At 39.4% G+C, this 12,029-nt stretch overlaps 1 protein-coding gene across 4 annotated transcripts in view; it reads right to left on the reverse strand.

Moving 5' to 3' along the window:
* Positions 1-939: 939 nt before the first annotated feature.
* Positions 940-12,029, reverse strand: part of LOC108703957 (interferon-induced very large GTPase 1) — a 36,394-nt gene continuing 25,304 nt past the window's right edge. For all 4 annotated transcript variants that reach the window (XM_041576362.1, XM_041576361.1, XM_018240268.2 and 1 more), the window contains 2 exons: positions 11,442-11,555; positions 940-6,322 (listed from right to left, as the gene is read on the reverse strand). In XM_041576362.1, the coding sequence (XP_041432296.1) occupies positions 1,746-6,322; positions 11,442-11,555 (4,691 nt within the window). In that variant the 3' untranslated portion in view covers positions 940-1,745. The remainder of the gene's footprint in view (positions 6,323-11,441; positions 11,556-12,029) is intronic.

Below are 12,029 nucleotides of genomic sequence, written 5' to 3' on the forward strand. Positions count from 1 at the left end.
ACCCCTGGAACTATAGCGGGGTGACTGTTACCCCAATGTTTCTATATATCTGTAACCTTGTTATGAGCTAAGGGTGCCCAGCCTGAATGCCAGTTAGGGGGAGATTTGGGGTGAGTGCTTATTTGTACCCTGGGTACCCCTGGAACTATAGCAGGGTGACACCCCAATGTTTCTATATATCTGTAACCTTGTTATGAGCTAAGGGGGCCCAGTCTGAAGGCCAGTTAGGGGGAGATTTGGGGTGAGTGCTTATTTGTACCCTGGGTACCCCTGGAACTATAGCAGGGTGACTGTTACCCCAATGTTTCTATATATCTGTAACCTTGTTATGAGCTAAGGGGGCCCCGTCTGAAGGGCAGTTAGGGGGAGATTTGGGGTGAGTGCTTATTTGTACCCTGGGTACCCCTGGAACTATAGCAGGGTAACTGTTACCCCAATGTTTCTATATATCTGTAACCTTGTTATGAGCTAAGGGGGCCCAGCCTGAAGGTCAGTTAGGGGGAGATTTGGGGTGAGTGCTTATTTGTTCCCTGGGTACCCCTGGAACTATAGCAGGGTGACACCCCAATGTTTCTATATATCTGTAACCTTGTTATGAGCTAAGGGGGCCCAGCCTGAAGGTCAGTTAGGGGGAGATTTGGGGTGAGTGCTTATTTGTACCCTGGGTACCCCTGGAACTATAGCAGGGTGACACCCCAATGTTTCTATATATCTGTAACCTTGTTATGAGCTAAGGGGGCCCAGCCTGAAGGTCAGTTAGGGGGAGATTTGGGGTGAGTGCTTATTTGTGTCCTCGGTACCCCTGGAACTATAGCAGGGTGACTGTTACCCCAATTTTTCTATATATATATCTGTAACCTTGTTGTGAGTCAAATTTCAAAAAATGTTTTAATCATTCTATCAAAGTTACCATAATTTCAGGCACAAATAAAAACTCTCTTATGAAAACAACCCTTTAATATTTTAGCAAGTTGATACAGGTGATTTTGACGATTTTATTAGTTACACAGTCACATAAACAAGCATTTACGTAGACTTAATTTGGAAGTACAAGAAATGCTCATAATTAAACATATTCACATATGTTCCTATAAATGAGATATTTAATTTGGACCCTAGCAACCCAATTGCTGAAACTGCAAACTGGAGAGCTGCTGAATAAAAAGCTAAATAAGTCAAAAACCACAAATAATAAAAAATGAAAACCAATTGCAAATTTTATCAAAATATCCCTCTCTAAATCATACTAACAGTTAATTTGAAGGTGAACAACCCCTTTAAATGATTAAAGGATTAATACATTGGATTTATTTCAATTATTTATTACAGCACATGTTCAGTACAATATTTTGCCTTATTTGAGTTTGTTTATATCAGTGGGAGCAGCCATGATTGCTCAGATGAGATATCCTTTCCCCCAGACTCTAATGAAACTCTAGTGGCCAAATAACCATGAAAAATGTTGGAATATTTGCCAAATTTCACTTTTAAAGGAAGTGTCTATCACTACATGAATGCATAACAAACAAGCCCCACCCTTTTTAAAATCCTTAAATCAAATTTCAAAATGAATGTAAAATTCACTTTTGTTATTGGCAGTGCAACATAAAGTTTCTCCTTAAAAAGAAAATGTTGATTTTTTACTACGTATGTAGCTCTAGATGCGTCTCTGTTTCATGAGCAACTCATAACTCAATGCAACACATTTTACTGCAAAGGCTGATTTCAAAGTGGTCCAGTTTAATTTAATTAGAGTGACTTTCTTTCAGATTAAATGATCTCTTTAGACTTTGTAGAGCTTTCTCTCTAGTGATTCTCTGCCAGTCTTCTGGAAGTTTAGCTGGTTTTGATCTGTGTGTCCTTGCAAATGTATCATTGTGCTCTTTCAAGACAAATTTCCAATAATCTGTGCCTTCACTTCCATCCTCAGGGTAGATATTCCATTCCGGATAATATTTACGGTAATCTTTATAAGGGTGAACTGTCCAGCCTGTCTCTTCAGAGTTGAAACTTCTATTAGAGAGGACAGCAGTGGAGCATATGGAATGATCTAGAACATCTACAGCATCTTTACTTGACTGTGCAAGACCCATTGGCCGGTGGATAGAAGCAAAGTGCTCTGGATGGTCATCAGTTCCAGCCTCACACGGCACTTTGCAGAAAGGACACTGCTTCCCACATCCAATGACCTTCTTATACAATTCATCCTGAGGCTTCAAGGTAATGTTGGAGAGCAAGGACTCAACATCACATTCTCTCATTTCTGCTTGAATTTTTTTTTGGATGTGTCCTAAAAAGATCTCAACGTCATTTGAAAATTCAGAAACATTAAATTTGTTTTCGAAAACGATCAATTTCAACTTGTTCTGTGAGATGACTAGTTCTTTATCTAACGCTGTGCAAAATTTTTTAAAAAAATCTGAAAAATTGTTTGCTTGCCCTGCTGATTTAGAAAGAACATGTTTGACTTTCTGCATTATGGAATCAAGGACTCTAATATACAAATCACTGCTGCTCTTTAGCTTCTGGTATTGCTGCTTTACATAATCTAAAATCCATTTTTGGGTGAAACTCTCATAGTTATTAATGTATTCATTGTATTTCTCAAAAGAGTTCTCTTTCAGAAGCTGGACAAGGACAGAGAACTGAAAAATTTTGCGACTCATGAATTTTGGTTTTTGAAGAATATGATCCAACACCTCTTTCCCCGTGTGGTTCTGAATGTGATGGATGAATGCCGGCTTCAAGCAAAACTCACAGAAATATTTAGCCCTTTTCTGACACTCATCCTTTTCTTTGTACATGCTCTCAAACAAGGAAAAGTAATGGCACCTGAGATTTTCCAAAGAACGAGCTGGGTCGTTATTTTCAATAAACTCATCGTGCAGGGTCTGGAATTTTTGAGCTGCTTCTTTAAAAATATGAAAAACAACCAGGTCCAAATAATCGGTATCTACAGGTTCCTCATTATGTTCTTCCGTTATCATTCTGAGGAGTTCATGGCAGTATGTCTCATCATAGTTGCCTCTACTGCTAATTATTTCAGACATGTAATTCCTGCATTTTTTTATTACAGGGTCATGAAAATCAAGGTCCCCATTGTAATTTTCAAAATGATTTAGGTCATGTAGCTTTTTATTAGCTGAATGATATTTCAAGTACTGAAACATTTCCTGGCTTATATCCCTCTTGCTTAGTCTTTGTATATTTAAACCCTTCAGTGTATCTTCCCACATATTTTCAAATTCCGTCTTCAACATATTATCATCCAATTCAGAACCATTATCCCTTCCCTTTTCAATAATAACTTTCACACTACGTTCTATAACCTGGAGGAATTCTCCCTGTATTTGTTGGACTTTGCACCTGTCCTTTTGTAGGCGTATTGCATCTTCACACTTTTTAGCTAAAGATGATTCCTGTGTCTTCCTGAGATATTTCACACTGCGGAAGAAATCAGTTCTAAAAGGTTCCAAGAGATGAACATTGTCACAACCACTGATAAAATATTCCTCTAGTGACTGTGACATTATTCTCTCTTCTTTAGTTAATAACAGTTTCATGTCTTGTGTAAGTTGCCCCCATTCACTGTCCAGTTTGTCTGCTAGTAGATTCCTGATGAAAGTTTCCGTCTCAGTAAACCAGGTATAAGTTGCCTTCTGGAAGCTCCATTCCCAGCCTGTATAATGCACACACAGTTGGTTATAGGCTTCGGAAACTAAACTATTCCTGAAGCTAAAGATAAATTTCTCATGTTTCACGGCATTCCACAGGCTTTTTATCCACTCAGTAAATTCTGGGATAGTCTGAGCCTTCACATTCATCTTTTTTATATATGAAATCAAATATTTCTTCAGTTCATTCACACCATCACTGTAACCAGCATTAACTGAAGCCATGGGTGGGACACCATACCACAAGCCAGGGATATACCAAGTATGTTCTTCAAGGTTATAATCAATAATATCTGAAAACATCTTTATATGGTTTTTTTTCTCCATTTTTGCTGCAACTTCTGTCATTTTATCCAACTGCTGCAAGAGCTTCTGTCTGTCCCTCAGGTTCTTCTCATGAGCGGAAACATCACTGACATTTTGGTGGACAAACTGGCAGTTGTGCTTCTTGCCTATTTGTTTCATCCGAAGGAAAGCATGTATCACTAACTGCAGAATATCTTTCATTTCTGCTGTATTCTCCATGGCCATGTTGATTATTGTGATATCACTCAACCCAACAACTAGAGTTGCCATCTCATTGTCATGTTCATAGCTGTCCTCCAGAGAAGCCAGTTCAGGAGACTTCAAACCTTCTGTGTCAATCACTAGGATAAATTCACAGTTTAATTCCATTTGGAACGCATTTTGCACTTTAATCAGTGTCATAAAGGCTCCTCTTGTGCATCGTCCACTGGCCACAGGGAACTGCAAGCCAAACATGGTGTTCAGGAGGGTGGATTTCCCTGTGCTCTGCACTCCCAGCACTGTGATTACTCTCATTCTGCATTTCCCTCCTGTTTTGGTGTCCAGCTCACTCAGAACATCAGAAACCCACTGCAGGGGGATGTTGGAGGCATCTCCATCTATCAGCTCCAATGGGAAACCATCCAGCAGAAGATCAGCAGCGATTCCTGGGAGTTTGCTAAATTTTTCTTCCATGTTACTGCCATTCTCCACAACATATTTAGCTTCATAAAACTGTCCCAGTTCTCTCAAAAAGTGTTCAATGCCTAAGGAGCTGTCTGATATTCTCTGATCTATTTGCTTTAATTTCTCCACATCAGCTCCATAGTTGTCAAATGTCTCCTTGTACTCCGCCTGCAGTTTACAGAGATTTTCTCTAGCAACTGAGTCAAGGCTGAATTTTGTAAACTTCAAAAAACACTGTCTTTCAACCTGAGTTAACTCAGTGACTGCTTTTCTGAACTGTTCCATGGCTTCAGGGAAAGGATGAGCATTTTGCCTCTTGCGGAGTGAAGAGCATTGTTGCCTTAGTTTGTCTATGTAATCTTCTGCATTCTCACTGCCCTGGTCTCTCATTCTACACATTTCTTTCTCTGTTTTGGACAGTTCTTTCCAGAGCTCCCCCTGTAGTTTCATTGTTTCATTCTTATATTCAACAATGTCCTTTATATTGGTGCCAATCTCATCGGCCCGTTTCTTTGCTGCTTGAAGATCTTTGTAATTTTCATCAACATATATTTTCATTTCGTAAGCCTCTTGTGATATTTCCTCTAGAGTTTTATTTTTATTGCTGCATCTGTTGATATGATCTGCAATACAATTCTTTAAGTCTCTTACCAATGCTGCATCGTTGGATGATCTTTTTCTTTCCCAGACATTCTTCTTATCTAGGTTCAGCTTTTCTTGTAGCAGTTTCCTGTATTCCTTTATTTTCTCACTAGAGGTTTGTGAAGAAGGATCTATAATAATATATGTATTATTCAAGTAATTGGATTCTGCTAAAAGTTCACACTCTCTCTCCCCGACACTCTCTGTGAATATGAACACTGCCGATGATACGCATCTTAAAAATCTGAACTGCTCCTCACCAGACCCCAAGTCTCCTCTCATATTTGTTACTGCAATGGGTTGTTTGATTATGTCTGATTTTAAGTTGCTGCCAGGAAAATACCAACATATTTCCACCAATCCATCTGAGATTTTACGTGAAACATTCCCAGTTTCCATTTCTCTGTGCAGGAAAAAGTCTTGCACCTGATGAGCCGGGCTGAGAATAAGATTGAGAATGCGAGACTTTGACGTTCTGCATTTCCCTAATCTCACAAAAGAGAAAACTGGCATTGATATGTTTACCAAGTTATCCTCCTTAAACCCTTTACTGACCTGTGATGATTGAGGTCTCCACCTCTTCACAATGTCTCTCATTGCCCACAGCATGAAGGTGCAGTCTGTGCCATCACCAGGAGGGAGCAGCAGAGGGACAGCATATTGGCACATGGACATTTTTAATAGAATTTCTTGCTGTAGACAAGGGTCTGAACAATGCAGGAGAGCACAGAGAACATCTAGAGGATGGACTGAATCAAACCTATCATTACTGTCAGATGATGAATCTTCATATGAGGACCAGTTATCCAGGTCTATGTCTGTGTTTGTAACTTCAAGCTGTAAGGTTGTATTCCTTGCATTTCTGCTTAGGGACATCAACTTTCTCAGAAAATACCAAGGAACATCACTAAGAGTCTGGCACTGAATTGTCTCCTCACTTTCCTGTCCAATATTGAGAACATCTTTCAGGCTCAGTTTAGCAGGTTTGTCCTTTTTTAATTCTTGAAATATATTCAGAAACGGTGCAATTTTTTCTGCAAAACAAAACATCCAAACCATAAGCCAAAGTAACACTGTATAAACTACATATGACAGCCCATTTGTAGACATATTTTTAACTCATATAGTGTGCTTCCCTCACAGGATTAGATAATGTCTTTCAAAATACAAGGTATCTTGGTCTACAGTGCCCACCACCTCACTAGTGCAGTCAATGCTAATATATTTCAATAAGTTTGAATGTGGATTGGAGGTTACTCTAATGAAGATATATTCTAATGAGGTTCCACATAGGACTGAACTAATTCACAGATAAAACTGAAGGCAGGACCGTGCAATAGGGAAGCCCTCTAGTTACCAATCCATTTCTGGGGAAGAAGAAGAAGAAGAAGAAGAAGAAGAAGAAGAAGAAGAAGAAGAAGAAGAAGAAGAAGAAAAAACAATAAAAATTGGAAAGACAAATGAACCATAACAAGAGATAGAAATGACTAGAAAATAGGCCTAGTCGACTAATAGAGAAGTGTTAGCCATAGTGAAGAGTGAAACTGCCCCCTTTTGCTTCACCGAATTCAAATTCAAGAAACTGTGGAAAAATTTGTCAAAAATATTAAAGTAAATGAGCATTTGTTCCTCATACCAATGAATGGGAGTTTTTTTCCTCATGTTTTTTCTTGCGCCAAGTGCATTGGAAAAACAGAAGGTGGATTTATAATGTTTAGCTGTTTTCTTGGTAGGAGCAGGTAGTGGTTTTGGAAGGCTTGAATTAGAGCATAATTTGAAAAAACTTAATTTTATGCAAGTAATAGCAGAAAAAGTCCCATATATGAAAAATCTGAGCTGAAACAATAAAGACTTTTTTAAAAGTAGTTCACCTTTAAATTAAGTCTTTGTTCAGTGCAGACTGATATTCTTAGACGGTCGGGCTAAATCTCAGATTTTTTTCTATTCTTAGATTTTTTGTTATTTTTGAATGATTTCGCTTTTTGTTAGGCAGCTCTGTAGTATCATTCAGCAGGTGCTGAATGATGTTCATGTTATGGAGTGTAATGGAGCATGCCTACACGTCTCGCTCCAGCCTACCCCTCATGAACAGTAATGGCAAATGCAGGCAGCTCTGTATTCATTGAGTGCAGGTACTTGCATTCTGAAGAAGTGTGGTCCTCTACAGTTCCTCTTCTGCATAAGTACCTGTTATGATCTGTTGATTGGACTTTGAGGTGAAGTGGGTTGGAGGCATGGCTGGTGAATGTGTTGCCTAACATTTCAATTTTCATATGTTAGTAAGTATGTTGAGATTATGATCTTAAGTTTACCCTTAAAGTTATCTCCCTATGCTCCTTTCCATTTGGAAGATGTGTTCATAGCTATTCATAAAATCCTGTCCCCACAAGTGAAATGTTACTCTTGTGTTTCCCCTAGTGGCATCAGTGCAAAATGCAGAATTAGGACCCCGATATCTGCTACCTTTTCTCTCTTTAATATGCACAGATACATCTCTTAAAGTCCACTTAAAGTCAAGAGGCTCCTAAGTATAAGTGCAGATTTTGTTCTCGTCTTAATAACAAGTAAGTCTTACTGGCCAACAGAAGTATAATTGGATAGTCTCCATGTATTTGGAAATAAGTTAGGGGACACTAGCACTGGAAAGCAGGGGAGCACAATTTAAGGGACCTATATAGCTTTAGTACCATTTACATTCAGGATGATAAAGAAATAATGGAAAGAAAGAGAAAAGGGCGAATGGAGGAGACCATTCCAAAGGGCAAATGGAGGAGACCATTCCAAAGGGCAAATGGAGGAGACCATTCCAAAGGGCAAAAGAGAACAGAAAGGCATGGAACAGAAATTGGTAATACAACAGAAAACCAGAACAAGAGGAAAATAGAGCAAAATGAGAATGCAAGAAAAAGAAAATGGGGACAGAAACAATTATTTGTGTATTGGGCCCTTAGTTGGCTGCTGGACTACGGTATATGCATGACAATAGTTTAAGAGCTTAATTCACATAAATGATGAGACCCAACAAATCTCTTTTACCCCCTGAACCCACTAACACTTTGTATCATATACCAGCTTGGTATTTTGCCTGCCTAAAATGGCACTGTTACCCTTTATCCATTTCCTTCGTCAATTACCTTTTACCCTATAAGCTTTACCCACTGTTTCAGCAAAAATGTCTCCCCCATCTCTACAAACAAAGACCTCCATCCCTGTTCCTTAACCTAGGGTCCTGGATCTTGCTGAACTACAATTATCAGCATATTTTAATGTATAATAAAAGGTTCAAGCATGCTGGGACAAGCGCAATGCCTGCTGTGAAGTAAGTAGGACCTACATGAATAAGACATGACTTTAGAGGGAGTGAGATAACAGAATGGGAATAAGGAAGTGATAAAAGTGAACAGGAACCAAAGGTGAAGAAAATAACAAAAAAAACCTGGGTGTAATGACAAGATGATGAAAAGAGAATACTTTGTAAAATGGGGCTTTAATCAGTTATTTGGGGAGCTATAGTTTGGTTATAGGTGCAACTAAACTGGTTAGAGGGAGGGAAGAGTTAAATTATGAGGGGAGACTGACAAGGTTGGGGTTGTTTTCTCTGGAAAAAAGGCACTTGCGAGGGGACATGATTAGACTTTACAAGTACATTAGAGGACATTATAGACAAATAGCAGGGGACCTTTTTACCCATAAAGAGAATCACGTACCAGAGGCCTCCCCTTCAGACTAGAAGAAAAGAAGTTTCATTTAAAGGAACAGAGTAGGGGGTTCATCACAGTCAGGACAGTGAGGTTGGGGAATGCACTGCCGGGTGATGTTGTGATGCTGATTCAGTTAATGACTATAAGAGGGACTTGGATGATTTTTTGGACAGACATAATATCAAAGGCTATTGTGATACTAAACTCTATAGTTAGTATAGATATGGGTATATAGAATTTAATTAAAAGTAGAGAGGGGTGTGTGTATGGATGCTGGGTTTTCATTTGGAGGGGTTGGACTTGATGGACTTTGTCTTTTTTCAACCGGATTTAACTATGTAACTATAGCAACCAATAAAAAGTTGTTTTTTAAACAGGTAACCATGTGGTGTGGAGGAGCTACACGAAAGCTGCCCTGCTGATATGCTGCAAGTAAAAAGCTAACTGCCCCTGTTGGGATATCCGTTCGGCCATTTACAGCATTGCGGCTGCAAGACGAAATCCATGCAGACCCGGAGGAGTGGTGATGTATAACTGTTTCATATGCGGCGCTGCCGCAGTTTAAAGGTGTCTCACTGCATATTTCACTATGGGGAAGCATCCGCTCTAGGCCACGGTACGTGGCTCAAAGTCCGACCCGCCATACATCTGTGCTGTGCGGCAAGTCTGTAAGTATGAGACTGTATAAGGCAGGGGATTGCTAGCGTGTAGAACAGTTTTGTGAGTAATGTCCAATACACTTTGTTTCTACAACACGGACGCTTGTTCCTTTTTTCCTTTGGCAAAACATACCTTACTATATTGCAGCTTCCAATTTTGGGCTTTGCATTACGGCCAGATTAAAGAAACCCTCTAGGATTGAGGAGAGAAATCAGCCCGGGCACTTTATAGCTTCTCCTTTTCTATTTTTAACAGGAACTTTTTCACAATTCATTTTTTGATACTGGACCAGGGCCGGACTGGGGGTAAAAAGCAGCCCACATGTAAAGACGCAATGGTCTGACTTGTACACATCCACTCATATATTGGGGTAAAACTGAAAAAATGTATGCGCATAAAGAGCTGCCTTAGGGGTTGTTCACCTTCAATTTAATTTTTAGTATGATGTAGAGATGGACATTCTGAGACCATTTGCAATTGGTTTTCATTTTTTATTAATTGTGGTTTTTGACTTATTTAGAGTTTTATTCAGCAGCTCTCAAGTTTGTAATTAAAGCCGACTGGTTCCTAGGGACAGAGTGACTGAGAGTGCAGAGAGAAACAGAGAGAGGGACAGAATGACAGAGAGAGACAGAGTGACAGAGAGAGGGGAAGAGAGAGGGACAGAGTGACAGAGTGACAGGGAGAGGGGAAGAGAGAGGGACAGAGTGACAGAGAGAGAGTGACAGACAGTGCAGAAGAAGACAGAGAGAGAGACAGAGAGGGACAGGGACAGAGAGTGACAAAGACTCACAGAAACGAAGTGCAGAGAGAGATCCAGCCCCCCTTTAAATCTAAATCTTGCTGGGCCTGGGACTGTAGCCTCCTGATAGCGCGCGGGCCTGCATAGAGCACGGCAGCACCAGAACAGAGGAGTGGGAGGGGCAGAGCAACAGTGGGAGAGAGGATGCAGGAGCGGTCCTAGAGCCCGCCTGATGCATTGAAAGGCAGTGGCACTTTCTAATAAGTTGTAGCGATCAGGATCGGCCCACTTAAAGAAAAAATAGAGCAGCCTCTCGGGCAAATGACCGAACAGACAGATTGTCAGTCCGGGCCTGTACTGGACTGTTCATATCATTCATCAACTTCAACTTTTTTCAGTGGATGTTTAATGTGTGGCAATTAATTCATTCATTATATGATATGCTTTTTTTTTAAAATCATCTACTGAGTGCATATTGAGACTCTTTTTTTTCAATTATAATTTTTCTACCGTTAGTCTCTTGCACCATCAGTAATCACTGACAATGTAGACTTTATTTGAAATTACTTGGTGTGCACAGCCTTGTTTAACTATATCTCTTACCTATGTGTTTTCTACAACTGCTCCTCTCTGCTCTCTCCTTTAGCTCTGCCCACACAACTCATCAATAAATCATCAATATATAAATCTGTAAAAACACTGTGTGTATGTATGTATGTATATATATATATATATATATCACTCAATAAAGAGCCGCACTCTCAGGTGTTTTAAGAAAATATGAAAGGATTTTTATTATAAACACGAACTTAGTGTTCATAATAAAAAATCTTTTATATATTCATAAAAGACCTGAGAGTGCGGATCTTTATTGAGTTGGTGTGAAAGTTTGCAGACCCTGCACACAAGCACATTAACACTCGAACTAAATATAAATATATATATATATATTTATTTTTTAAACAATACTTTATCAACCTGCAAAGCATGAGACATGTACGATATTAGTCATGTGATAAAATCCCAAAAGGAAGAACTGAGAATTGTTACCTGAAGTTTTGGGGCTTTCCTGCAAAACATCACTGCCTGAGGGCCCAACATCAGTAGAGTCTGTTAGTTTTCTCCGTTTCCTGGGTTCTTGATCATCAGCAGGAGATTCCGTCACTGTAATAATATAATACAAGAACTGATATCTCAGCTCGAAATAAAGCTTCCTACAGTTTATTGAGGATGATTATGACTGGGAATCAGGGAAAACCTTTTAATTTAGCCTTTAGGGCAATGACACAAGGCATTTTGTAGAGGTGACAAAATTACAGAAAAACACCTTGAGTATCATTACCCTTAGTACCTCTTACCAAGAGTTACCATCAGTCCACACACTGGGGAACAGCCCTGTTTCAGAAACTTGGTCCCCAGGATAAAGTGTCCCATAAAAAGCACCTCCTGCCTCTATTGGTTGAAGAATGTCCCATTTTTTGGCTTGCCCGCCCCACATTTCTATTGCTATATTTGCTTTTGCACTGACACGACAACAGTGATACAGCAGTCTCAATGTATAACAAGCAAACATATTCATTTTCTGCTTTTCATTAAACTTTGTGGTCCAGACTTTGAGTAGGTACATACATTAAATAC

Source organism: Xenopus laevis, chromosome 9_10L (assembly GCF_017654675.1).
Source record: "Xenopus laevis strain J_2021 chromosome 9_10L, Xenopus_laevis_v10.1, whole genome shotgun sequence".
Lineage (NCBI taxonomy): Eukaryota > Metazoa > Chordata > Amphibia > Anura > Pipidae > Xenopus > Xenopus laevis.